This window comes from Grampus griseus, assembly GCF_964374135.1.
Source record: "Grampus griseus genome assembly, chromosome: 12".
Lineage (NCBI taxonomy): Eukaryota > Metazoa > Chordata > Mammalia > Artiodactyla > Delphinidae > Grampus > Grampus griseus.
In genome coordinates this window covers 17,804,256-17,828,437 of record NC_139006.1, presented here as the reverse complement: position 1 = coordinate 17,828,437, position 24,182 = coordinate 17,804,256, and the positions used below count along the sequence as shown (strand labels likewise).

At 45.2% G+C, this 24,182-nt stretch overlaps 1 protein-coding gene across 1 annotated transcript in view; it reads right to left on the bottom strand.

Moving 5' to 3' along the window:
* The window catches only part of SVOP (SV2 related protein), an 82,598-nt gene that overhangs the window by 31,392 nt on the left and 27,024 nt on the right, over window positions 1-24,182 (bottom strand). The window contains exons 5-7 of the mRNA XM_082667690.1: window positions 22,887-22,958; window positions 16,439-16,563; window positions 3,308-3,371 (exon numbers count right to left, since the gene is read on the bottom strand). Of these exons, the coding sequence (XP_082523816.1) occupies window positions 3,308-3,371; window positions 16,439-16,563; window positions 22,887-22,958 (261 nt within the window). The remainder of the gene's footprint in view (window positions 1-3,307; window positions 3,372-16,438; window positions 16,564-22,886; window positions 22,959-24,182) is intronic.

Here is a 24,182-nt window from a genome sequence, read left to right as displayed (position 1 = left end):
GTCAACACAGTGAGCAATTTCAGGATCATTGTAGACAACGTTATCCATGTTGGTAAGGGGGTCCTTGGGGGTCAGGAAAGTCAGAATGGCCATCACTTCTCCTGTGGTTCATGTGGTTGGGCCACGGCCTCCATGTTGTCTATCTCCTGAGGGTACCATCCACACTGTATGATATTTGCATGGTGCCCACTGGAGTGTGCAATGTGGCAACTCTGGTTAAGGAGATCAATATGATCAATATTGTGTGAAGCCAGTAGAGTAGTGGACACATTGGTTTTTGTCTACTCACATCCATCTCCCTTGCCCAACAGTGCCCCGGTATCCTTTATCAGAATTGTCTCTCCCCTGTGGGGCTGAATATCTTCTGTCTGTTTCTCTGAATCACATTCCATCCTTTTGCACCTTGCTCTTTGTATGGACTGCATCCACAGTCCCCCTGTCCTCTGGCTTCACATTGGGTGCAGCCAATGGGGAGCCACACAGAAGATGGGGAGGAAAGAGGGATTCGGGTGCTTATTCCTCTGGCTCCTTCTCTGCAGGGTGGTCATGCGCTGGCTGCATCCCTTAGTTGAAGGTCACAGCTCCTTTCCAAGAGCCTTTGTCATACAACTCTCTCTTTCTCTCTCTCTCTCTGTCTCTCTCTGGGCTGCTAATTACTCTCTCCCTTTGACCCTTCAGGGACCTTATAAATAGTCCCTTTATGAAACCCTCTTCAGCCAAAGCAATCTTGAGGGAAAAAAATGGAGCTGGAGGAATCAGACTCCCTGACTTCAGACTATACTACAAAGCTACAGTCATCAAGACAATATGGTACTGGCACAAAAACAGAAATATAGATCAACGGAACAGTATAGAAAAACCTGAGATAAAGCCATGCACCTATGGTTAACTAATCTCTGACAAAGGAGGCAAGGATATACAATGGAGAAAAGACAGTCTCTTCAGTAAGTGGTGCTGGGAAAACTGGACAGCTACATGTAAAAGAATGAAATTAGAACACCCCCTAACACCATACACACAAATAAACTCAAAATGGATTAAACACCTAAATGTAAGATTGGACACTATAAAACTCTTAGAGGAAAACATAGGAAGAACACTCTTTGACATAAATCACAGAAATATCTTTTTTGACCCACCTCCTAGAATAATGGAAATAAAAACAAAAATAAACAAATGGGACCTCATGAAACTTAAAAGCTTTTGCTTTTAAGCAAAAGCAAACTATAAACCGCAAAGGAAACTATAAACAAGATGAAAAGACAACCCTCAGAACGGGAGAAAATATTTGCAAACAAATCAACGGACAAAGGATTAATCTCCAAAATATATAAACAGCTCATGCAGCTCAATATTAAAAAAACAGACAACCCAATCAGAAAATGGGCAGAAGACCTAAACAGACATTTCTCCAAAGAAGACATACAGATGGCCAAGAGGCACATGAAAAGCTGCTCAACATCACTAATTATTAGAGAAATGCAAATCCAAACTACAATGAGGTATCACCTCACACTGGTTAGAATGGGCATCATCAGAAAATGTACAAACAACAAATGCTGGAGAGGGTATGGAGAAAAGGGAACCCTCTTGACTGTTGGTGGGAATGTAAATTGATACAGCCACTATGGAGAACAGTATGGAGGTTCCTTAAAAAACTAAACATAGAACTACCATATGACCCAGCAATCCCACTACTGGGCATATACCCAGAGAAAACCATAATTCAAAAAGACACATGCACCCCAATGTTCATTGCAGCACTATTTACAATAGCCAGGTCATGGAAGCAACCAAAATGCCCATCAACAGACGAATGGATAAAGAAGATGTGTCACATATATACAATGGAATATTACTCAGCCATAAAAAGGAACGAAATTGGGTCATTTGTAGAGACGTGGATGGACCTAGAGACTGTCATACAGAGCGAAGTAAGTCAGAAAGAGAAAAACAAATATCATATATTAACGCATACATGTGAAATCTAGAAAAATGCTACAGATGAACCGGTTTGCAAGGCAGAAATAGAGACACAGATATAGAGAAGAAACGTACGGACACCAAGGGGGGAAATCGGAGGTGGTGGGGGGGGGATGAATTGGGAGATTGGGATTGACATATATACACTAATATGTATAAAATAGATAACTAATAAGAACCTGCTGTATAAAAAATTAAATTAAAAAAAAAGAAAAGAAACCCTCTTCAAATTATCCTAATGTGAGTATGTTGTTTCCTGCTGCAACTTTGAGTCTACAACCATTGTCCATTCCAAAACATCGTCCTTCATCTTCTCCATCTGGGAGCCCCCAAGAGCCTTCCTAAATCCCCTTTCGCTTAAAGTAACCACAGTCCATTTCAATTGCTGACAACCAGAGGGACAGTCAAAATGGCTAACAATTTATAAACTGACCAATCAGAGTGTACACCATACAGTATTGGCCAATCAGAATGAACCCTGGTCACACGCCTCCCCCAACCCTCACCAGACTTTAGTTGCTGCATCATGGGGAGCTCTAGGGAGTCCTTAGAAAGGACAGCGTGTCAGGCAATGAGGGCCAGTCAGGGTTCAGGATCATCTGGCAGATGCATTTCAATATTAAACTGGTTCATCCATACCAGTGTGGACCAGCTGACTACCACCCTGATTGGTCAGGGGTAGACACAGTCAGGATGGTTAAGTTGGGCTGTGGATCAATATTGTCATGTAATCATGGTGATTAGGGATAGTCGTGACTGTGGACCTAAGTGTCCACCAGGGACAAATAATACTGCCACTTCATGGAGGAGGGCTGTTGGGCAGCTATGTATTTGCCCTGAGATCTTCCAGATCATGGTTGGAAAATGGGTCACAGGACCCTAGCAAAGGGAGGGCTTGAGAGGGACTGGATGGTCCAAGAGAGTTTTAAGGCAGCCTGCTGGCCACAGACGTGGCCATGAATAGCGATCTCACACAAGACACGAGTCAATCTGGTGAGGGGGGCCGGAGTTTGGTCCACTCAAGCTACAATGTTCAGCACCAACTTTCAGATAAAAGTCATTTCTAGTTCAGGAAGGACATACTACCTGCCTGCTACCATTTTTTTTCAGGGGTGGTAGATTGAATTTCTTGTCAATGGAAGAATTTATCCATATTGCAAAACAACCATGTTGAAATCAACATAAATGATCCATTTAAATCCTTGCATAATGGATCTGTTATATTTTTCTTAAACTCCCTTTCCTTGTCCTATGGCTCAAGAAACCTGGGAATCTCCTGCTCAGAGACTGAGTAATATCCGGAATCCCAGACCATCCTCCTTACCTCAATCAGCAAAATACACTTAGCTCTGGCTTTCATGGGAAGGAACTCAGCATACAGCGTCACCCTGGGAATGCAAAAGACAGAAAGGGCGTTAAGGTCGGGACTGAGTGGGAAGATTGCTATGGTCTTCTGAATTCCTCGGCCAACTTTCCTCCAAGGGTGGTCTGTGGACCACTTACATCAGGATTTCTGGGGATGATGGCTAAGTATGCAGGGTCCATACCAGACCTTCATAAACAGACTCTCAGGGGTGGGGTCCTGGCATCAGCATTTTTAACCAACTTCCCCCCGCCACCCCATATGATTCTCAAATTTAATACCTACTATCATTGAGCATTCCCCAAAACCCAGTAAATGCAGGTGAAAAAAGAGTGGTGGGATGATGGGCAACTTCAATCTAGAACCGTTCCTTAGATTTTCCCTATCACTCAAGTCCTGAATAGTCTTGGAGTAGGGGCCTTTCATACGGCAGGATGTCCCTCATCCCGGGTCCATCTGATGTCTCCCTGTGACTAGACTCAGCCCATGTCTTCTTGGCAAGAACCTCACAGAAATGATGCTGAACTCTTCCCAGTGCCTCACACTGGGGACATGACGTCAAGCAGTCCCATCATTGGTGCTATTAACTTTCATCACCAGGTCAAGTTTTCTGATAGATATTTCCATCCTAAAGTTATCAATTTTCCATTTGTGATTAAGAAGTACTTTATGGGGGAACATTCAGAGATTATGTCAATATCCTGCTCCCCACAGAACCTCTACTCACCAGCTTTAGCATTCCATCTTTTGACTATTTCTGCCTGAATCAACCACCACTATGATGACAAACTGTATTTATTATTTCCATAACTCCTTCTACATTTATTGGTTGACATTCTACTGTAAGGAAGAGCTTTCTTTTCTCCTGTCTCATTTATCTATCCATCCATATATCTATCTACCTACTCACCTATCCATTCATTTCATCAGTATGGACTTGCAGATTCCTGTTTTATTCAATGGGTTGTAATCCATTACTGCCTTTATTATTTTGATGCTCAGACTGTCCCAGATCTGGTCAGTGGAAGCCCTTTCAAGATGATTCCTATGTCTTTTTGACACGTCTCCATCATTCCTTGAGCTCTTTCTTACTTTCTTGTACAAAAAGATGTCCAGGCTCATCGAGTACTTTCTTTGCCCCAACCATGGGGTCAGACATTTTTCTAAGAAGTCCTGGTTCCTTTTGGCAGAAGATGGTGTTTAGAAACCAAGATCTGAGTGTTCAGTGTGCTCATTGCTATGGGGGTTCCCATTGCTTCTAGGCCCTCCCAGTGGACACAGCTAAGAGATCTATCATCCATCCATCTATCTATCTATCATCTATTCATCCATCCTTTCTCTGGGCGTCTCTATTTCTCGCTCTCTCTCTCTTCCCACATGCACACCATACATCTATATCTATTTCAATACCTGTGTATATGTATTTTTAAAAACAATGAGTTCATACTGATATTTTCAGTACCAGTCCAACACTTTAGGATTCTTTCTAACCTTTAAATTTCCAATTTCTTCTTCTTCTTCCATGCAATTTTCTTTTCCAACATTGAGAATTCCGTGTCTCATTATCCTCAAAATATTTCCCATCTACTCCATCAATTCACTTGTTTACTCAATGTAACCAATGTCGCAACCATATTGGCTGCCTCCTCCATCTACCTCCACATCCTCCTCCCCTCCCTTTCACTTGCTCAGCTAATGGGCATGCTGGGAAGAAAAGGAAACTTCTAAACTACTCCCCATGCTCCCTTCCATTGTGCTAGGAAGATAAGCCCTTCTCTTTCCCCTCATCTCCCACCTAAGCCAGACAACCGAGCTACTAGATGACCTCGTCTTACTTACTCTCCTGGCTCCTCATAAGGGAGGAGGGGTAGAGGGAGGCTTATTTCCATTAACCCTTTTGAGGCAGGTGGTGTATCTCGATCTCCTGGGATCCCTTTACTAGATCATGGGGCCCATCTATCTGATGCTGCTTCTAACAGCTCATACCTGCAACCCTCTCTTAGGATTGCTTTTAAGTAATTGGAGTGGCCTCACCACAGAGATATCTGGGAGTTATGCCCTTTCTCTCCAGGGCAGGCTGAAGACTAGTGTTGGGTACAAAAGGCTCATTCCCTGCCTCAAGATGGGACAGACCCTATGAGACAATGAATACTCCAGCTCCCTATGGGATCAAGCTGAGTCTAGATGTCACCTGAAACCACATCCTTGCTTAATTTCTTCCCTTCACCTTTCTTGCCTCTTTCACTCTTTTACAGGATCCTCCTGAGAGCATTCCCTGAATAAATTACCTGTACAAAAATCTCTGCCTCAGTCTGTCTACTTCTATGAAACCCAACCCATGACACCTTTCCCTGCAAAGCATCTATCTTTTTAAATGTTGGCCTCAGCAATACCATTAAGATCTAGAAATAGTTCTATCACTGGTAAAAGTCTTTCTTAGGGTTATGATAAAAGACGCCTCTGTCCAGAGAAGGAAGAATTCTCAGGAGCCTCAGAGGGATAGCTAGGGCTTTAGTAGTTCAGCTATACTCTATGTAGAGAAAAGCAGGGAGAAAAAGTCAATGTCATTTAGTCTTACTTCCCAGTGCGTTTTAGTAAATCCTCTCTCTCTGTTTTGGTGTTCTGTCTCTCTCTTTCTCTCTCTCTTTTCTTCATCTCTCTCTTTCTCTCTGTTTGAACCCCTATCTGAGATCATATTCAAGAATTGTGAACCCTATTTTTATTGACTTTATAAATAGTATTTCCATGACATTTTAAATCCTCTTACACACATATATTCTATCATATTCATGAACCATATTTTCCTTAATAATAGCTACCTTTTATTGAGGATCTACTATGTGCCCAAACATTCTTCTAGATATTTTACATGAATTATCTCACTCAATAAATGCTGCAAGTCAATGGGGTAGGTAGTTAAAATTCCCATTGTGTGTGTCTATCTTTAATCCCTATTTTCATCTTTATATCTGTGTCAGATAAGTTATTTGACCAGGATCACGTAGCTAGTAAGTTGGTCAGTAGAAGAGCCAAAATTTTAACCTAGGTCTGTCTATATTACGCAGCCCATCACTCGCTTCCCTATTTAGGTGGTTTCACAATTATAAACAATACTTCAATAAGCATCCTTCGTCTTAAATCTTTGTTTGCATGTGGTTTCCTTAGGGTATATTCCTGTAAAAGAATGTGAGTCAAAGGGTACACATTTTAAGGCTTTTGATATATATCATCAAAGTGCTTCCTAAAAAGTTGTTCCAATGTATAGTCCTGCAAGTGCCTCTCCAACAAAAACCATGAGGAATTTCATTCACTCAGCTCTGAGAATGGAGACCAATTGCAGTGGTTGTAAAAGATTACAGTGATTACCATGAATGACTCGGAAATTTTATTCTGTTCTCCAAATGGTGTGCTTATATTATTTTAAAAACATCAATACTGATAATAAAATAGGAAGCATGTTTACATTTTCCCCACCAAATTAAAATCAAATTACTAACCATGAAAAAAATGTGCAGTAGCATATTCTAAGGGCAAAGCTAATCCTGTCCTTAGATGTCAAGGATTTGTTTTTATAATGAACTTACAACATGCAGCCTTTTTCTCTTTTTTAGGCACAGAATTAGTACATGAAAGCATTCTCATCGTAAATAACTTAGCAATATGCAAGAAGACAGAGTGTATGATGAATTTTCCTCTTCCTCCTTACCCCTGCTTCCATTCCCCTTCCCCAAAGCCATGACTAATAGCAGTTTGCTTTGCAACCTTCCAGCCCCTTTTCTATGTAAATGAATATATAAATTTAAAACTGAATAGACAGTTTTCCAAAGAAGACATAACAGATGGCAACAGGTGCATGAAAAGATGTTCAGCATCACAAATCATCAGGGAAATGCAAATCAAAACCACAGTGAGCTATCACCTCACACCTGTCAGAACGGCCATCATCAAAAAGACAAGGAATAAGCGTTGGCAAGGATGAAGGAAAAGAGAACCCTCGTGCACCGTTGGTAGGAATGTAAATTGGTACAGCCACTACGGAAAACAGTATGGAGGTGCCTCAAAAAATTAAAAATAGAACTACCATATGCCAGCAATTCCACTCCTGGGTATTCATCTGAAGAAAATGAAAACACTAATTCGAAAAGACATGTACACCCCTATGTTCATTGCAGCATTATTTACAGTAGCCAAGATGTGGAAGCAACCTAAGCGTCCATCAACAGATAAATGGATAAAGAAGATGTGGCATTTATATCAATATATATATATACACAATAGAATATCAACCACAAAAAAGAATGAAATCTTGCCATTTGTGACAACGTGTATGAACCTAGAGGGTGTTATGCTAAGAGAAATAAGTCAGACAGAGAAAGACAAATGCTGTATGATTCCACTCACATGTGGAATCTAAACACCAAAACAAATGAACAAACATAACAAGACAGAAACAGAGTCACAGATACAGTACAGAGAATAGACAGGTGGTTCCTGGGGCCGTAGGGAGGGGAGGCGAGCAGAGAATTAGGTGAAGGACGTGAAGAGGCACAAACTCGAGCTGCAAAATAAATGGGTCACAGGTATGAAATGTACAGTATGGGGAATATATGCTGGAATTAATTATATAATAATAACAGTAATAATAAATTTAAACAACAGAGTATCTTTTTTTCCCTTCCCTTCCCCTCTCTCCCTCCCTCCCCCTCCTTCCCTCCCCCTCCCTCCCCCCTCTCTCCGTCCTTCCCCCCTCTCCCTCCCTCCCCTCCCCTCCCCCTCCCTCCCTCTCTCTTCCTCCCTCCCCCTCCCTCTCTCCCTCCCCCCTCCCCCTCCTTCTCTCCCTCCCCTCCCTCCTCCCCTCCCCCTCCCCCCTCCCTCCTTCTCTCCCTCCCCTCCCTCCCTCCTCCCCCTCCCCTCCCTCCCCCCTCCCCCTCCCTCCCTCCCTCCCTCCTTCCCCTCCCCCTCCCTCCTTCCCTCCCTCCCTCCCTTTCTCCCTCCCCTCCCCCTCCCTCCCTCCCCTCCCCTCCCCCTCTCTCCCTCCTCCCTCCCTCCCTCCCTCTCTCCCTCCTCCCTCCCTCCCCTCCCCCTCCTCCCTCCCTCCCTCCCTCCCTCCCTCCCTTCCTTCCCTTCTGCTCACACATGCAGCATACTGCCAGTGCTCCACCCATACAAATGCCCCAATTCTCACCACCTCTGGCTATGCCAGTCCACCTTCCAACTGCCAGCACTCGTACCTCTTCCCTGAGTGCTTTCTCTGGTCATTAAAGTTTGCTTTGCCAACCCATGTGGCAGACCAGAAGTGCCAAGGAAGTCAAACTTCCCAGGAGCAGCTCTTAACAAATGACAGTTGCCTCGTCCCTCGAACGGGACAATTTGGAGGATGTGTTGCAGTGTCTCCCAGAGGAAACTCCTTGCTTTTGAATTTCTGTGTCAGGATCTGCTCCTGATAAGACAGTCTGGAAATCTTTCCATAGTAATCTATGTAGCGCTACCAGATTATTTTTTAATAGCCGTGACCTATTAATTAATACTTAGATCGTTTTCAACTTCTTGTTTTTGCAACCTATGCCACAAGGAACATCTTTTCCTGTAACTGTTGTGCCCCACGTTTGGCCATTATTTATAGCAGTTCATGATGAGAAAGAGTCGCTTCACCCAAAGTGAGCTTCACCCAAAGTATGGGGATTATTACAATCACATTGAAGAGCTGAAGAATAAGCGATGAAATTAGCAATGCCAAGCAGCAGCTGATACGGGCACAAACAACTCCCCACTGCGAATAACCGCATTTACAGCACCTGGCAGTTAGAGGTTTGCCATTTGGATCACATGCCTGGGAAGGAAATGACCTGTGATCTCCATCTGGCATTTCTGCTTGGTCTTTGGGGGAAACAGCAGCGCCAAGGACAGATTTGTGAACCAGCTTATTCTAGACACCAATCTGAAGCAACTTCTGAGACAGGTCTCAAGGCAGAACAGGTGGGCAGCTACCTGGGGTATTCATCTTTAAGAGCGGCTAAAACACTCACTCGTAGGATGCCAGGTAGGGCAGGCTTCCATCTCAAAGGTAAGTGGCGTTTCTGCTGAAATACACAGCACCCTCTACTGGAAATAATAAACCATCTGCCCTGGTGCCAACCTGTGTCTTGTATATTTTTTGTGAGGCAGTATGTGCAATTAGAGGTGATTATTATTTTTCGGTGCCTATTTGCATTTTCTAAAACAAAAATGTACTGTTTGTAATGATAAAGTTACATTTAACTCTTTTGCTTGGATTAAAGTCTCTTCCTTCTTGTGGGAATGTAAATTGGTACAGCCACTATGGAGAACAGCATGGAGATTCCTTAACAAACTAAAAATAGAGGTACCCTATGATCCTTCAATCACATTCCTGGGCATATACCCAGAGAAAACCATAATCCAAAAAGATACATGCACCCCAGTGTTCATTGCAGCACTATTTACAATAGCCAAGACATGGAAGCAACCTAAATGTCCACCGACAGAGGAATGGATAAAGAAGATGTGATATATTTATACAATAGAATATTATTCAGTCATAAAAAAGAATGAAACAATGCCATCTACAGCAGCATGGATGGACCTAGAGATTACCATACTAAGTGAAATGAGTCAGACAGAGAAAGACAAATATCATATGATGTCACTTATATGTGGCATTTAAAAAAAGGTGCAGGGCTTCCCTGGTGGCGCAGTGGTTGAGAGTCCGCCTGCCGACGCAGGGGACACGGGTTCGTGCCCCGATCCTGGAGGATCCCACATGCCGCGGAGCGGCTGGGTCCGTGAGCCATGGCCACTGAGCCTGCGCGTCCGGAGCCTGTGCTCCGCAACGGGAGAGGCCACAACAGTGAGAGGCCCACATACCGCAAAAAAACAACAACAAAGAAAAAGGTGCAAATGAACTTATATACGAAACAAAAACAGACTCAGAGACATAGAAAAAAAACTTATGGTTACCAAAGGGGAAGGCAGGTGAGAGGCTTGTGGAGCAGAGGTGAGTCAGCTGTGGCGATAGTAGCCTAGCCAGTCCCCATCCAACTCACCAGCAGACAAAAGACACAAGAGTAAAAGCCCTGCAGAGACCAGAACAAGCAAATGGCCAAACTGCAGTATCATGAATTAAATAAATTGTTACCATTTTAAGCCATAAGTGTTGGGGTGGTTTGTTACAAAGCAAAAGGTAACTCTACATTCCACTTAAAAACCATCTGACCTTAAGCAAATCCCTCAGGATCTCTGAGCCTTAGTTTTCTCAGCTGTAAAATGCGGATAGTAGGGTTGTCCAATGGACAAGAAGAGGTAGTGTGAAGAGAGAGCTTAACATGGGCCCTGCACCTGGCAAGCACTCCACTGACATTATTATTATCACCATCACTACTAATGTTACTGTTATCACCAAGGACCAATGTGAACACCTACTCTGAGGGAAGAGAGAAAAGAAAGAAGAAATAAAGGGAGAGGAGGAGTTAGAAAGGCAAAAATTAGGGCAGAGGGATGGGTTCCTTATTAACAATATAATTTCTATATGAATTGGTGGATGTTAGCTAAACTTACTGTGTTAATCTTTTGCAAGATATATGTCATTACACTGTACACCTTAAACTTATACAGTGCTGAATGTCAATTCCATCTCCATAAAACTGAAAGAAAAACAATTTTTCAATTAAAAAATTTTAATAATATAATTTGTATTTATACTAAAAATTTGAGTACATTATAAGGACTTGTGATTGTTGAGCTTTTAACAATTATATAGCAAAATCTTATTCACTTGGTTTTGTGAGATAGCACAACTGGGTAAAGTCCTTCTGAATGAATGGAAACTCTTAGTTACATTTAATTACACAAAAAATATCTTCGACTAAATGTGTCCAAATAATGAACTTAGGGGAGCCATTTTTATAACTAGATAAGAGCTTTGCATAATTAAGACGTGATTATTTTTATGTAAATAGCTGGCGTGAAAGTGCTGGGGAACCAGTGAGTCTCTTGGGTGGCTAAATATTTCTTCTGTAATTTTTTTTTGGGGGGGCCTCGCCACCCGGCATGCGGGATCTTAGTTCCCCAACCAGGGATCAAACCCGTGCCCCCTGCAATGGAAGTGCTGGGTCTTAACCACTGGACCACCAGGGAAGTCCCTCTTCTGTAATTTTGTTCGTGGTTTTTATTTGCCCTCCTTTTACTAACCGTGTGATCTTACACATGTTACTGCTTTAAAGCCTCAGTTTTCTTACCTGTAAAATGGAGGTAGTCATATCTACGTCTTAAGGTTTTGTGGGTTTAAAATGGTCATGTGCCTGGAATGCAGTAATAGCTCAATAAACAGACAGAAGGGCTACAGCAGCATTAAGTAAATGAACAGCTAAATGGGGAGGCAAGACATTTGGGGTGTGGGGGAAGGGAGCAGGTAGGCAAGCTCAGAACCCTCACGACATCAGGTAAGGGGGTAAAGGCCCTTCCAGCTGCTCTGTGTCCTTAATTTTATTTCCCTGGTGTCCTGTACTCTCTGCCTGAAGATCTCTTCCCTTCACAGTTTTAGGGGATTTTTTTTTCTCTCTCCTCTAGTTATTCTGCCATTGGAATCCCATCTGCTTACAGTCTTCCAGAGGTTCCTCAAAATTTCTGTTCTGCTGATAGCACCTTTTTCTTGCTTTCCAGCACTCTTCAAGATTTATTTCTTATACCTTTTATGTCACTTCCAGAAAATGTGGAAGAAGAGGACGTAGAAAAGAGCGTTTCTCATGGCACCATCTTGAAAAAGAATCACTGTGGACACTCTCAATCCCTGGTTCCTTTCCCTTTCGTCATATGGAAAGAAAATCCAGGGGGCTGTTTGGAGGCTGTTCTGTTGCCATCTCCCCGAGCATCCCTGGGAAAGGAATTTAATGTGTACCTCTGTGATCTCATTCCTTCCAGCACGAGGGGAAAATGGTCCTCTAGTCAATGAATGGCTCATGAATGAATGGGACAGTGGCTATAACTAGAGGAATTCGTGGAGTCAGGCCAGAAGTGGAGCACATTGGCCACAAGCCCCTGCCAGCCCAGATTAATGCACTTGGCTTAATGGCCTCTGCTTTAAGCTCATCCCAGATCCAGGAGTCCATGTCAAATGCCTACTGAGCACAGCCCTGGAAGATCAATAATGAAAAAGGGAGGGAAGGACAGAGTTGAACTGAGAGCCTCTAAGTGGCAGACAGTCTGGATTTGTCCCTGTGTTAAGTCCATGTTCTCACACCTCCTTTCCTCTACATTTGTTGTTTCCATAATTATACACCGAGTCCATCGTCCATCTCCCTGATGCCTGAGTCTCTTACCAAAGCCTTCAGCAGACGAGCTGCATGCTGACATTTTTTGAGTGTCTGCTAGCCACTGTCCTGGGCACTTCACGTGTGTTGCCATTTAACATTCTAAGTGACCCATGGGGTAGGTCTGCTATTATCCCCATTTTAGAGATGAGAAAACTGAGGTGTAGAAAGGCTTAATGACTTGCCTAAGGATGCACAGCTATTATGTGACAGGGCCAGGGGAGCCTGGTTTTGGAGCCCATGATCCAAGCACCCTGCTTCAGTATTAGCATTCTCCTTTGAGATCCCCTCTCCCAGCCTCCCCAAACCGTTGACACTCCAGAGGCTCAAGAAGTCAATCACTGAGCTGTTGACCCTCGGAGGGCAGGGGCTGCAGTGGTGCATCACCCCAGTCTTCACCCACCAGAGCCAATCTTGCCATTTCTGCTGCCAAAAAGCCAGTCTGCCAGCAACAGAGACCAACACGGAGCCCTCAGGATGGAACCATCCCATGTCACTTGGTGGCGAGTTTTTTACATTGGACATCTTCCATTTGGGAAGAAGCAGTGATTCATCTTGACCGGAAATGGCACATATTCTGGGTATTGGTTTGCCTTTCCTGCCCACAGCGTCTCAGGCAGCATTACTATCTGAGGGCTTTCCAAGTATTTGACCCATTGACACAGGATCCCCTAGTGCATGGGACCAAGGGAGCCGATGCATAACAAAGGAGATGCAGCAGTGGGTGTATGACCATGGAATCCACTGGTCCTTTCACATAACATGCCACCCTGGAGCTGCTGGCCTGAGTGACGGAGCAGCCTTTTGTAGGTGCCGTGGAGGTGTCAGCTTGGAGATGATACCCTGTGAGGATGAGGCACTATCTTCTAGGACACAATATACCCTTAAATCAATGATTATTACATGGTGCTGTGTAGAAAGAAGACATGGTTCTGGAAATCTAAGAGTCGAAGTAGAAGTGGCCTTCATTGCCATCATTCCCAGTGACCCACTTGGGGGGGGTCTGTGCTTCCTCCATTCTGCATCTTCTAGGCATCTTCTAGGCTCTGTGGGTCTGGAGGTCCTGGTTCCCAGAGAGAATATGCTTCCACCAGTGTACGCAGCAAGAATCCAATAACTTTAAGCAACAGCTATCACCTAGTGCCTTTGGGTTCCTTGTGTCAAGAAATGAGTAGCCATGAAAGAGAGTCATCATTCTGTCCCAGGAATTGATTCTAAGCATCAGGAGGTGGTAGGATTATTGTTACCTACTTGGGTACCTAGGTGATACACAGGACATCGCTTGGTAATCCCCCTGCCCAGTCTTGGTGTTAAATGGACGGGCAGCAGCAATGACCTGAGAAGGGCGTGGTAACAAGGGGCCTCATCTAGATCAGCAGAGGTACTAGCCAAAGGTGAGGAGAATCTAGAATAGGTGGCAGAGGGCAGAGAATAATACACATCGGTTGTAGTCATGAGGCCAGCAGCCTCAGCAGGGACTGCAGGTTGTCTCACTAGCCATCCTTTTATAAGTCTTTTCAGGGAAAAGACCAACCAGAATCCTGGAGGAGCTGTTCCCAGACGGGGTGAACTTATCATACGATGCGAGCACATCCAAAGGGTCCAGGCAATGGACTGTAGTGGATGCCGTGATGCAGCGCCTGGATTCCCCCTTCAGGGCTGAGGCATCCGGTCCCTCTGGAATGACCGGGAGTCCTGCCTGCTGAGAGCTCAGAATTGAGGCCCTTGCAGGAATTGCCTTGGCCCAAAATAGCTGACTTCCCCAAGGTCATGTTCCCTCCTTGCGGACAGCCCACATCCAAGGTGGCTGATGTGTGGGTACAAAGGCCCAGCCCCCAGGCCTCAATTTGGAACAACCCTAAAAAGCCATCCCAGCTTCCGAACCCCTACAGGATTGGCTGAGGCCCCCATCAGCTGTTACAATCGCATTGCCACTCAGCTTCTCCCTCTGCCTGTGCCCGTTTTTCTCACTCCCTTACAGGTGTTGATCCTGGCCCCCTCTTGCACACAAATCTCTATCTCAGTCTGTTTCCCAGGACGCCAGCCTGTAACAGTAACCGTGCCTGTTTGGCTCACTGCTGTACCCCCAGGACGTAGCACTGGCCCACGTCATAGCAGAAGCTCAAGAAATATTGGTTGAATGAATGAATAAACTAGAAAGAAACCACCTGGTCCTTGTGCAAAATTTTCCTCAATTATTGCAGTAGGGTTCCTTATCTCCAACCTGTCCAACCCACCACTGCCAGATTAATACTTTTAAAGTACCTCTCCTGCTCAAGAACTTTCAGTGGCTCCCCACTGTCTATAGACGATCCCTTTGGCCTGGGATTCAAGACCTTTAAGAAGCTTGCCCCGGTCTATCTGTCCCATCTCAGTTTTCAATTCTCATGTATCTCAGCCTAAGCTACCTGAACTGGACCATTAGCCTTCCTCAGACTCAGCTATGGCTTCCTCTTTTCATGAAATTCCCTTCCTATGAGATATCCTACATCTTCCCCAGTCTCCTCTGGGTCTTTCCAAATCCTTTTAATCCTTCATAGCAAGGCAGTAAAATGCAATGGTTAGAGCCCAGGCTCTGCAGTTAGAGGGAGTGGGTTCAGATTCCAACTCTGCCTCTTGTAGCTGTGTCACCTGGGGCAAGTTACTTTACCTCTCTGTGCCTCAGTTTCTTTATCTGTAAAATGGGGTTAATAATGGAATCTCCCTCATAGGGAAATTTGGGGGATTAAATGAGACAATCTGGGCAAACTGTTTAGAACAGCACCTGCTCCTTAATAAACACTAAATATTGGCTATTAATCGTCATCCTTGAGAGTGGGGTCAACACACTTTTTTTTTTTTTTTTTTTTTGGCCACACTGCCGCTTTCAGGATCTTAGTTCCCCAACTAGGGATGGAACCCAGGCCCTCGGCAGTGAAAGCGCAGAGTCCTAACCACTGGACCGCCAGAGAATTCCTAAACACACTTTTTCTATGAAGGGCTGAATAGTAAATATGTCAGGTTTGCAGGCCATACAGTCTCTACTGAGACAACTCAACTCTGTTGCTGTAGCATGAAAACAGGCGTAGATAATACATAAATGTATGGTGCGGCTGTGTTCCAATAAAACTTTATTTAGAGACCCAGTAATCAGGTCAGATTCGGTCCACCTGCCACCACCTGCCAACCTCTGCTTCAGGATTCCCCAGTCTCCCAGGAGACAGTGACCTCTTCCTACAAGTCTGACTACTCTCAGCATCTTAACAACAGCAACAACAAAATAACACATAACTTACAGATAATTAGCCCCATCCCCTGCCTCCTGGTTAGGTTAGAAGAGGGTAAGAGGCAGCACGCAGTATAGTTAAGGGCACAGATGTTACAGGCGGACAGACTCAGGTTCTTAGTTCCACCTGCAGCCTGTGAGACTTGGGCAAATGATTTCACCCGCTGAGACTCAGTTTTCTCAGCTGTAAAGTGGAGACTGCACTAATTCAATACGCCCCCGCAACATCTTCTGGGGCTGCTGTGCTGTGTCAAAGAGAAACGTCCAATCAATGCTAGCTCTATTATCTTTATTATCATTTCACATCTACGACCTTCCAGCTACCGTGTTGCTTTTGCTGTTGGTAATCATTATAATACTGACAATGACACCATTCTCTGGCTCCATCCAGAGCCCCTGGATACCAGAAGCCCTAGTGTATGTACCATCTTTGCATCCCTCTGAGGCCATGAACATAGTTGGCTGGCTGCCTGGCTGGGTGGCCAGAGCTGGGTCTTTACTTACGACTGGGGGACCCCTCCGATCCCGAAGCCCACCAGGCCCCGGAGCACCAGGATCCAGCTGTACACGGGCGCGAAAGCACTGAGGATGCCATAGTACAGGGTCCAGAGCACACTGATCTTCAGCCCCTGCGGAGAAGGAAGACACAGGGCTTCTCAGCATCTCCAGGTCACATGTCCCCTGCACATGTTCAAAGTCACCAACAGGGTCATGGTAAAGGGTGAGCCACACAGCCAAGGGGATGCCCGGGGTTCTCTGCATGGGTGGCACCCACCCTGAGGGGTGTGGGGGAAAACTGTGGGTCATTCTTGGTTGTCCCAATGATTGGCATTTAACAGATACATCCCAGAGATGTTAGACGTCTCACAGCGCGTGAGACCTAATAAAGACTTATCCTGTGTTCTGCACCAGCTCGAATCAAACTTCCCACCCGACCATCGTGCAGTCGAAAACTGTTTATGGTTATCAGCGCCTAGATCTTCACTCTAGTTTACATATAAACAGGATTTTGGAAGGTGGGTCATGTAATTTTTCAGGAATGCAACTTCTAGGTAAATCAAAGGAGGATACACTTTGTTTTATCCAGAATTTTACAAAATGGTTCATCATTTCAGAAAACCGTGTTGCCAATGGCAACGCTGCGTGTGATAGTTGAGTGACTGAGGGAACACTTCGGCATCTGTCTGCATTTACAGGGCTTCTATGTGTATCTATGAATAGATTGATCTGAATCTTATTTCAAAACGTCAGATATAAAGAAAAAGCACTGACAAGATTCCATTAAATCCAAACTTATTTATAATTGGGGCAAATAGTAACTACTTCCTTTTAGGATTTAGGCAGAGTCGTGTGTGAATATTTGCATATTGAAAGTAAATTTATTAATTACCTCCTTTAAAAATTTTCTCCCTTGTATCATAGTTAGAGCATTATAACTGACTTCTTTTTTATTATTTTTATTTTTTTATTTAATTTTTTTGGCCATGCCGCGAGGCTTGCGGGATCTTAGTTCTCTGGCCAAGGATTGAACCCCGGCCTCTGGCAGTGAAAGCATGAAGTCCCAACCACTGGACCACCAGGGAAGTCCCTGACTTCTTTTTTAAAACTGTGTAAGCAGCTAGGTTATTTTATCTTTGAAATTATTTCTGGATTATTAGGGGCACTATTAAAAATTTTATAATTTTTTTAAATAAAGGGGACACTGTAGGGAATTCCCTGGCAGTCCAGTGGTTAGGACCCAGTGCTTTCACTGCCATGCCCCACGTTCGATCCCTGGTCAGGGAACTCAGATCCCGCAAGTCGCGTGGTGCAGCCCAAAACAAAAAGACATTGTATTTGATGGGGTTGAAAACCACCTAGGAACACAGTACTGCAGGACGAACCTGGTACATATTCCTGGAGCGTCAATTACCCTTAGAGACTGAGAAAAAATGAAGGGTGAATGTAATTGAAAATAGAGTTTTTATAACACAACCAACACCAAATGTACTATGGAGTAGAATGCAAATTTAACATGAATTTTAGACCCGTCACATGAGGTCTGGGCAGACCTCCCTCGGCAGCACTCTTCCTAAATCTGTGGGGTTGAGCTCACCCTTCTGCCAGCTGCCCATACCCCCATGCTTCAGGGAGAAAGCGTGAGACATACTAATTTTAGCTTTAAAATGAAAATGAATTAAAAGGGACTAGAGCGGGAATGTGGAGGTCTACCAGACGATTTCAGGTCTTTTGGAAAACAATTTTAGGTGGAAGAGAGAATGTTTTAAATAACTTTGCATCACCTTGCAAGCAGGCGATCTCCTTTTCATTTGAACCTTCACTTGTCTGATTACGCCCAAGAGGAAGTATCCATGTGGTGCTGGTCTGCCTTTCTTTTCTAAATTTATTTATTTATTTTTGGCTACATTGGGTCTCCGTTGCTGCCCGCCGGCTTTCTCCAGTTGCGGCGAGCGGGGGCTACTCTTCGCTGTGGTGCGCGGGCTTCTCACTGCGGTGGCTTCTCTTGTGCGGAGCAAGGGCTCTATTCGCGCAGGCTTCAGTAGTTGTGGCTCATGGGCTTAGCTGTTCTACGGCATGTGGGATCTTCCCGGACCAGAGCTTGAACCCATGTTCCCTGCGTTGGCAGGTGGATTCTTAACCCAGCTGGTCTGTCTTTAACACCTTTTTAAACATCTGCTCATCTCTCACTTTAACAGAGAGGGCAGTGGGGCAACCATACCAGCTAGAATTTTTTTTCAATTAATTAATTTATTTATTTATTTTGGGCTGTGTTGGGTCTTCGTTGCTGCGCATGGGCTTTCTCTAGTTGACGCGAGCAGGGGCTACTCTTCGTTGTGGCGTGTGGGCTTCTTATTGCGGTGGCTTCTCTTATTGCGGAGCACGGGCTCTAGGCGCGTGGGTTTCAATAGTTGTGGTACAAGGGCTCAGTAGTTGTGGCTCGTGGGCTCTAGAGCGCAGGCTCAGTAGTTGTGGCTCAGGGGCTTAGTTGCTCCACACCATGTGGGATCTTCCCGGACCAGAGCTTGAACCCGTGTCCCCTGCATTGGCAGGCAGATTCTTAACCACTGCGCCACCAGGGAAGTCCCCCAGCTAGAATTTTATAACATTGTTTTCTTTGTATTTATTTTTGCAGATACTTCCTATTTAGTGCAGTTGCTATTGATTTCCCATTTAAGACTCTCTATCAAGTTTCCTTTTCAAAAAACATGCATTTGAGGATTTTAAAAAATGTTGATATAAAGAGAGATATTAAGTATATAAGAGAACAGGTGGAGCAGGAATTATTCAAGCCCAGGAAAACCTGGATCTATTGTAATCATGAATAACAATAATAATTAATAAATAATAAAGCAACCTTTCTGTTCCCCTAAACCCAGGGCTATGATATTGGTACCTGCCACACATATACTTGGTTCCTTTCTTTTGGCTTAAGCTAACTTAATAGGGATTTTCTTTCTTGGAACCCAACGAGTCTTGAATCAGTAACAAGACATCATTAGCAGCAGAGAAAATAAAAGAACAGAAGGAAAACAGCAGGAGAAGAGGAGAGGGGAGAGAGGAGGGCACCCAGACTGGCACATGGCAGCCAAGCCTCTCTCACGGGGCTGCCCGGCAACTGTGCTATCCCAGTGAGGTCACCGGGTGCCCCGATACCAGGCAGCAAAGACAAGCAGGCTGATCTGTCCTGTCAGGTCATAGCAGGGTATAGCTGGCTCTGCATTTGCCCGCCTATGCCAGGGCTTTCCAGCTGCCCAGAAAATGAGGACTCAGCAACCGTTTGGAAGTACTGTTATAGCTATTGCAAAGGCACCGGCAGTGCCAACAAGCCCCATCTAAGCACTGCTTGGGGACTCTGCAGAAATGTCCTTTGGGCTTCTCATGACCTACAGTTGTCATTCTACCTAACATCTGTTCTGCCTTTTAGATTGTTACCCCTCCCTCCCTTCCTCCTTCCCTCCCTTCCTTTCTTCCTTCCATATTTTTTAAGCATCCTCTGTATACCAGGCTCTAGAGATAGATGGATAGATATTATACATTCATTAATTTGCTGATTCAGTTATTCATTCAACAATCAGCATGTATTGAGTGACTGCAGTATACCAGACACTTAGAGATACTGATATATATTATTCAATACACAGGCATCGAACACCTGCTGTGTGCCCAGCACTAGAGGTACTGAAATGTATCATTCATTCATTCACTCATTTGTTCACTATACATGTATTGAGCACCTGTTGTGTGCCTGGCAGTTGAGGTCCTAATATACATTATTCATTCATTCATCCATTCACTCTGCACACATTGACAGCCTACTGCTTGCTAAGCACTTGGCTTTGTCCTGGGCTAGGGCAGGCCACATGACAGCCAGAGTCTCTGACTTCATGGAACTTTCATTTGCATTTCTTAAATCGCAGCCCCATCATTACACTGGATCCTCACAGTGGCCTGTGGAAAGACGTTATTTTCATGACCACTTTATGATCAGCACGTTGAGGGCCGACGGAGCTGAGTGATTCGTTCAGGATCAGCAGAGTCAAAACTGGAGCCGGGATGTCCAATGCCCGAAGCTGTACTTGAATGAGCCACTCCCCTCCTCCAGGACCTTTGACGGCTCCCCATTACCCCTGGCAGAGAACATACACACATGATGCAGGTGTAAATGCAGCGAGGACAGGTGGGCCTGGGTGAATGAAAGGGAACTTGCCCTGCCTTGCCAGCCTCAGCTCCAGACGAAAGCTAACATCACAGAGTGTGGATCCCAAGCTGCCGGATAACGCAGCTTTCCAAACACCCACGCCTCTTTTTACTTTTATGCAAAAATATGTGATTTTTGAAACGGAGGCAACTGATTCAAAATCCCATAAAGCATTGCATGGGATAAATCATACACATCTGGGGGCCACATTTGGCTCATGGCCCACCTGTTTGCCACCTGGAGCCTGGAAAGGCTTTCATCTTGCTGCCACTTGGATGCCAGGCCTGCAACCCCAAAGGAGCATGCTGATATCATCGCCATGAGCATTGCTCAGTCTCCTGCAGGACTGTCTGGCTCAAGTCCCCTGGTACTCTCCAATCTTTCTCAAGCACAAGGAAAATAGTCACAGGCAAGGAAACCCGAGGATCTTCAAAATATTGAAAAGAGAGGCCCAGTGCCTGCCAGCCACCTCCTTTTCCTCCTTAGAGATAACGTGGTCCTGTAGCCTTTGAACTAGAGGATGACCTGATCACATTCTAAATCTTTTTTTTTCGAATCCCAACCAAAAGTAGTTACCATTAATCACGGGCTAACCATGCATCTGTAAATACTGTTGTAAGTGTATTATATACATTTTCTTTTTTTTTTTCGGTACGCGGGCCTCTCACCATTGTGGCCTCTCCCGCTGCGGAGCACAGGCTCTGGAAGCACAGGCTCAGCAGCCGTGGCCCACGGGCCCAGCCGCTCCGTGGCATGTGGGATCTTCCCGGACCGGGGCATGAACCCGCGTCCCCTGCATCGGCAGGCGGACTCTCAACCACTGCGCCACCAGGGAAGCCCTACATTTTCTTATTTAATCCTCCCAGCAATCCTTTGAGCTCCTACTGTTGTCAACCCTATTTTGCCGATGGGAAAACAGGCTCAGAGAGGTAAAGCAGCTGTCTCAAGGTTACCTCGCTCGACAGGAGGCGCTACGTTATGAAGCTGGATGCGTTTATCTCCATCTGCGCAAGGTCACACACCCACAGTCGCCCTTCCTTTCTGCGGCTGCCACAAGCCCCCAGGCTGTATAAACTTCTGTAGGAATCAAAGCATTCTCGGGGCTTCCCTGGTGGCGCAGTGGTTGAGAGTCCGCCTGCCGATGCAGGGAACACGGGTTCGTGCCCCGGTCCAGGAAGATCCTACATGCCGCAGAGCAGCTGGGCCCGTGAGCCATGGCCGCTGAGCCTGTGCGTCTGGAGCCTGTGCTCTGCAACGGAAGAGGCCACAACGGTGAGAGGCCCGCGTACCGCAAAAAAAAAAAAAAAAAAAAAAGCGTTCCACCGAGTCCTAACCCCACATGTGATCCTCCTGCAAAGTCACGCAGCAGACGCCCTCACAGAAACCTCCCAGCTGAGCCAAGGAAGATCAGGGAGCTAAGAGGAGGTTCTCCGAGCTTGCCAAGACTCGCCAGCTGTCTGGCTCGCCTGCTGGTCCTGGAGGAGTTCTGGGGAAGCTTTATAATTAGAGCCGGATCCATCCTCCACGAGGTTGGGCCAGAATTCCATGCTGGGGAGAAGGAGGCTCTTCAATCTGGCGGCGCTTTCTCGCTCTCTCTCCGGTCACGCCAGCTTTATGTTGGGTGTGGTATTTAGCAAGCTGCTCAGGAGATCTGGAGGAACCCTCTGCAGGCAGCCCCCTCCAGGCTTCATCTATTCGGGGTGGATGAATGTTCAACTAATCAACCGAATTCCAGGGAATCGTTCAGTGATGTCTCCCCGCAGCCAAGGTCAAGGTGATGGATGTGAACTCTGGAGCCAGATGCACCTGCATTTTAACACTGGCCTTGCCATGTATTGGCACCGTGAGCTTGGCAAATAGGAAGGATAATGGAAATTGAAGAAGCATTTCCTCTGTGTCAAAAGCTTTCTGTCACAAGGGTCATTTACTCCCCGTAATGGCCCTATGGGGAAGACTATTATTATACCATTGACAGACGAGGAAACTGTGGCACAGACAGATTGAGCGCCAAGGGGATGGGGGTGGGCACCACCAGCATCTTCTACGTTCTGAAATGCACATCCTTGGGTCCCACTAGGGATATGTGATTTCAAGAGTCCACAGCCTCAGAGCAACATCTTCTCTTTGCCCTTCAGTGTATCCCTGAATTAATTAGACCCCCACCAAATGCTCAGTCAGCATAAGTTTTGCTACTTTGTCAATGCCATCACAAAGAAAACCCAGAGGACACGAGCTTAGGAGAAGGTGCCTTACTGTTTTCCTGCCATACTGGTCTGAGATGTTTCCCCAGAGGGTAGAACTGGACATCATGCCGACGAAGACCACCTGTGTGGGCAAAGACAGTTTCTGTTAGATAATGACACAGAGCATCGTGGAGAAAGGAAACACCAAATTGAAAGTGTGACGTCACACTCCTGTAATAAGAATGAAGCAAGCTTTACTGAGAACGTGTTGAGATGCAAATACTAGTCTACATGCTTCATGTTACTGTTTAAGCCTCACAACAATCCTATGGGGTGGGTGCTATTATTATCCCCATTTCACAGATGAGGAAACAGAGACTCAGAGAGGGGAGGTCACATGGCCTGGGTCACACAAGTGGTGATGCAGCCTGGGCTGGAATCAGGCTGCATGGCTGCAGAGCTAGTATTTTACCAATTTCTCACCAAACCCAAGAAATGTCTTATGGCTAAAAAAATGTTAAAGGTTGCAAGGTAGAGTTTGGAGGATATGAAAACAGGAGACAGGAGGTGAGGATGGGAGTTGTAAGCCATTAGCAAGAGACAGCAACCATGGAGTGCTCACTGTGTGCTGGGCAAAGTCCTTGTTCTGTTGTTAACCCTTGATCAGAGCAGATGGGTTATAAATGCTCATACCCATTTTATAGACGGGTAGCTTGAGGTTTAGAAGTTTTAAGAAACCTGCTCTTATCCCAGGGAGGAGAGGGTAGAGACAGGTCTTAAACCCAAACAGGACGACTAGAGCTCTCTTCACTGTTCTATCCTTTCCAGAGCACTCACCAAGTGTCAGACACCACACTGAATGCTTTTTACATATGTCTTACCTAATTCTCACAGCAGCCCTAAGGAGTGGGTACTATTATTATCCCCAGTTTACATATAAGGCCACTGAGGCCCAGAGACGGGAATGGCACTGCTTAGTGTGGTCTGAACCCAAAAGCATTCCTCCAGGCATGGCCTAGAGCAGAGGGCTCCAAACAGGCTACACAGAGGTGTTCCAAGGGAGAAGCAGATTTGGATAGTTTTAAAAGAATTCATTTCCAGGTCCTCAACTTCCATACAGATTCTTTCCTGAGAACAGGTTAGGGGTCTCACCAGTTCCCTCCTCCCTTTCTCAACCACCCCTCCCCCACTTCTCCCTACCGCATCCTCCCAATGCACCTCACCGTACATTGCTTTGAGGTTAAACCCTCCAGGATGCCTCCAAAAGGACACCAATGACAGTTACAAATCCTTTCGCAAGTCATCTTGATTCCAATTCAATTTTATTATTATTATTTTTTATTTTATTTATTTATTTATTTTTTGC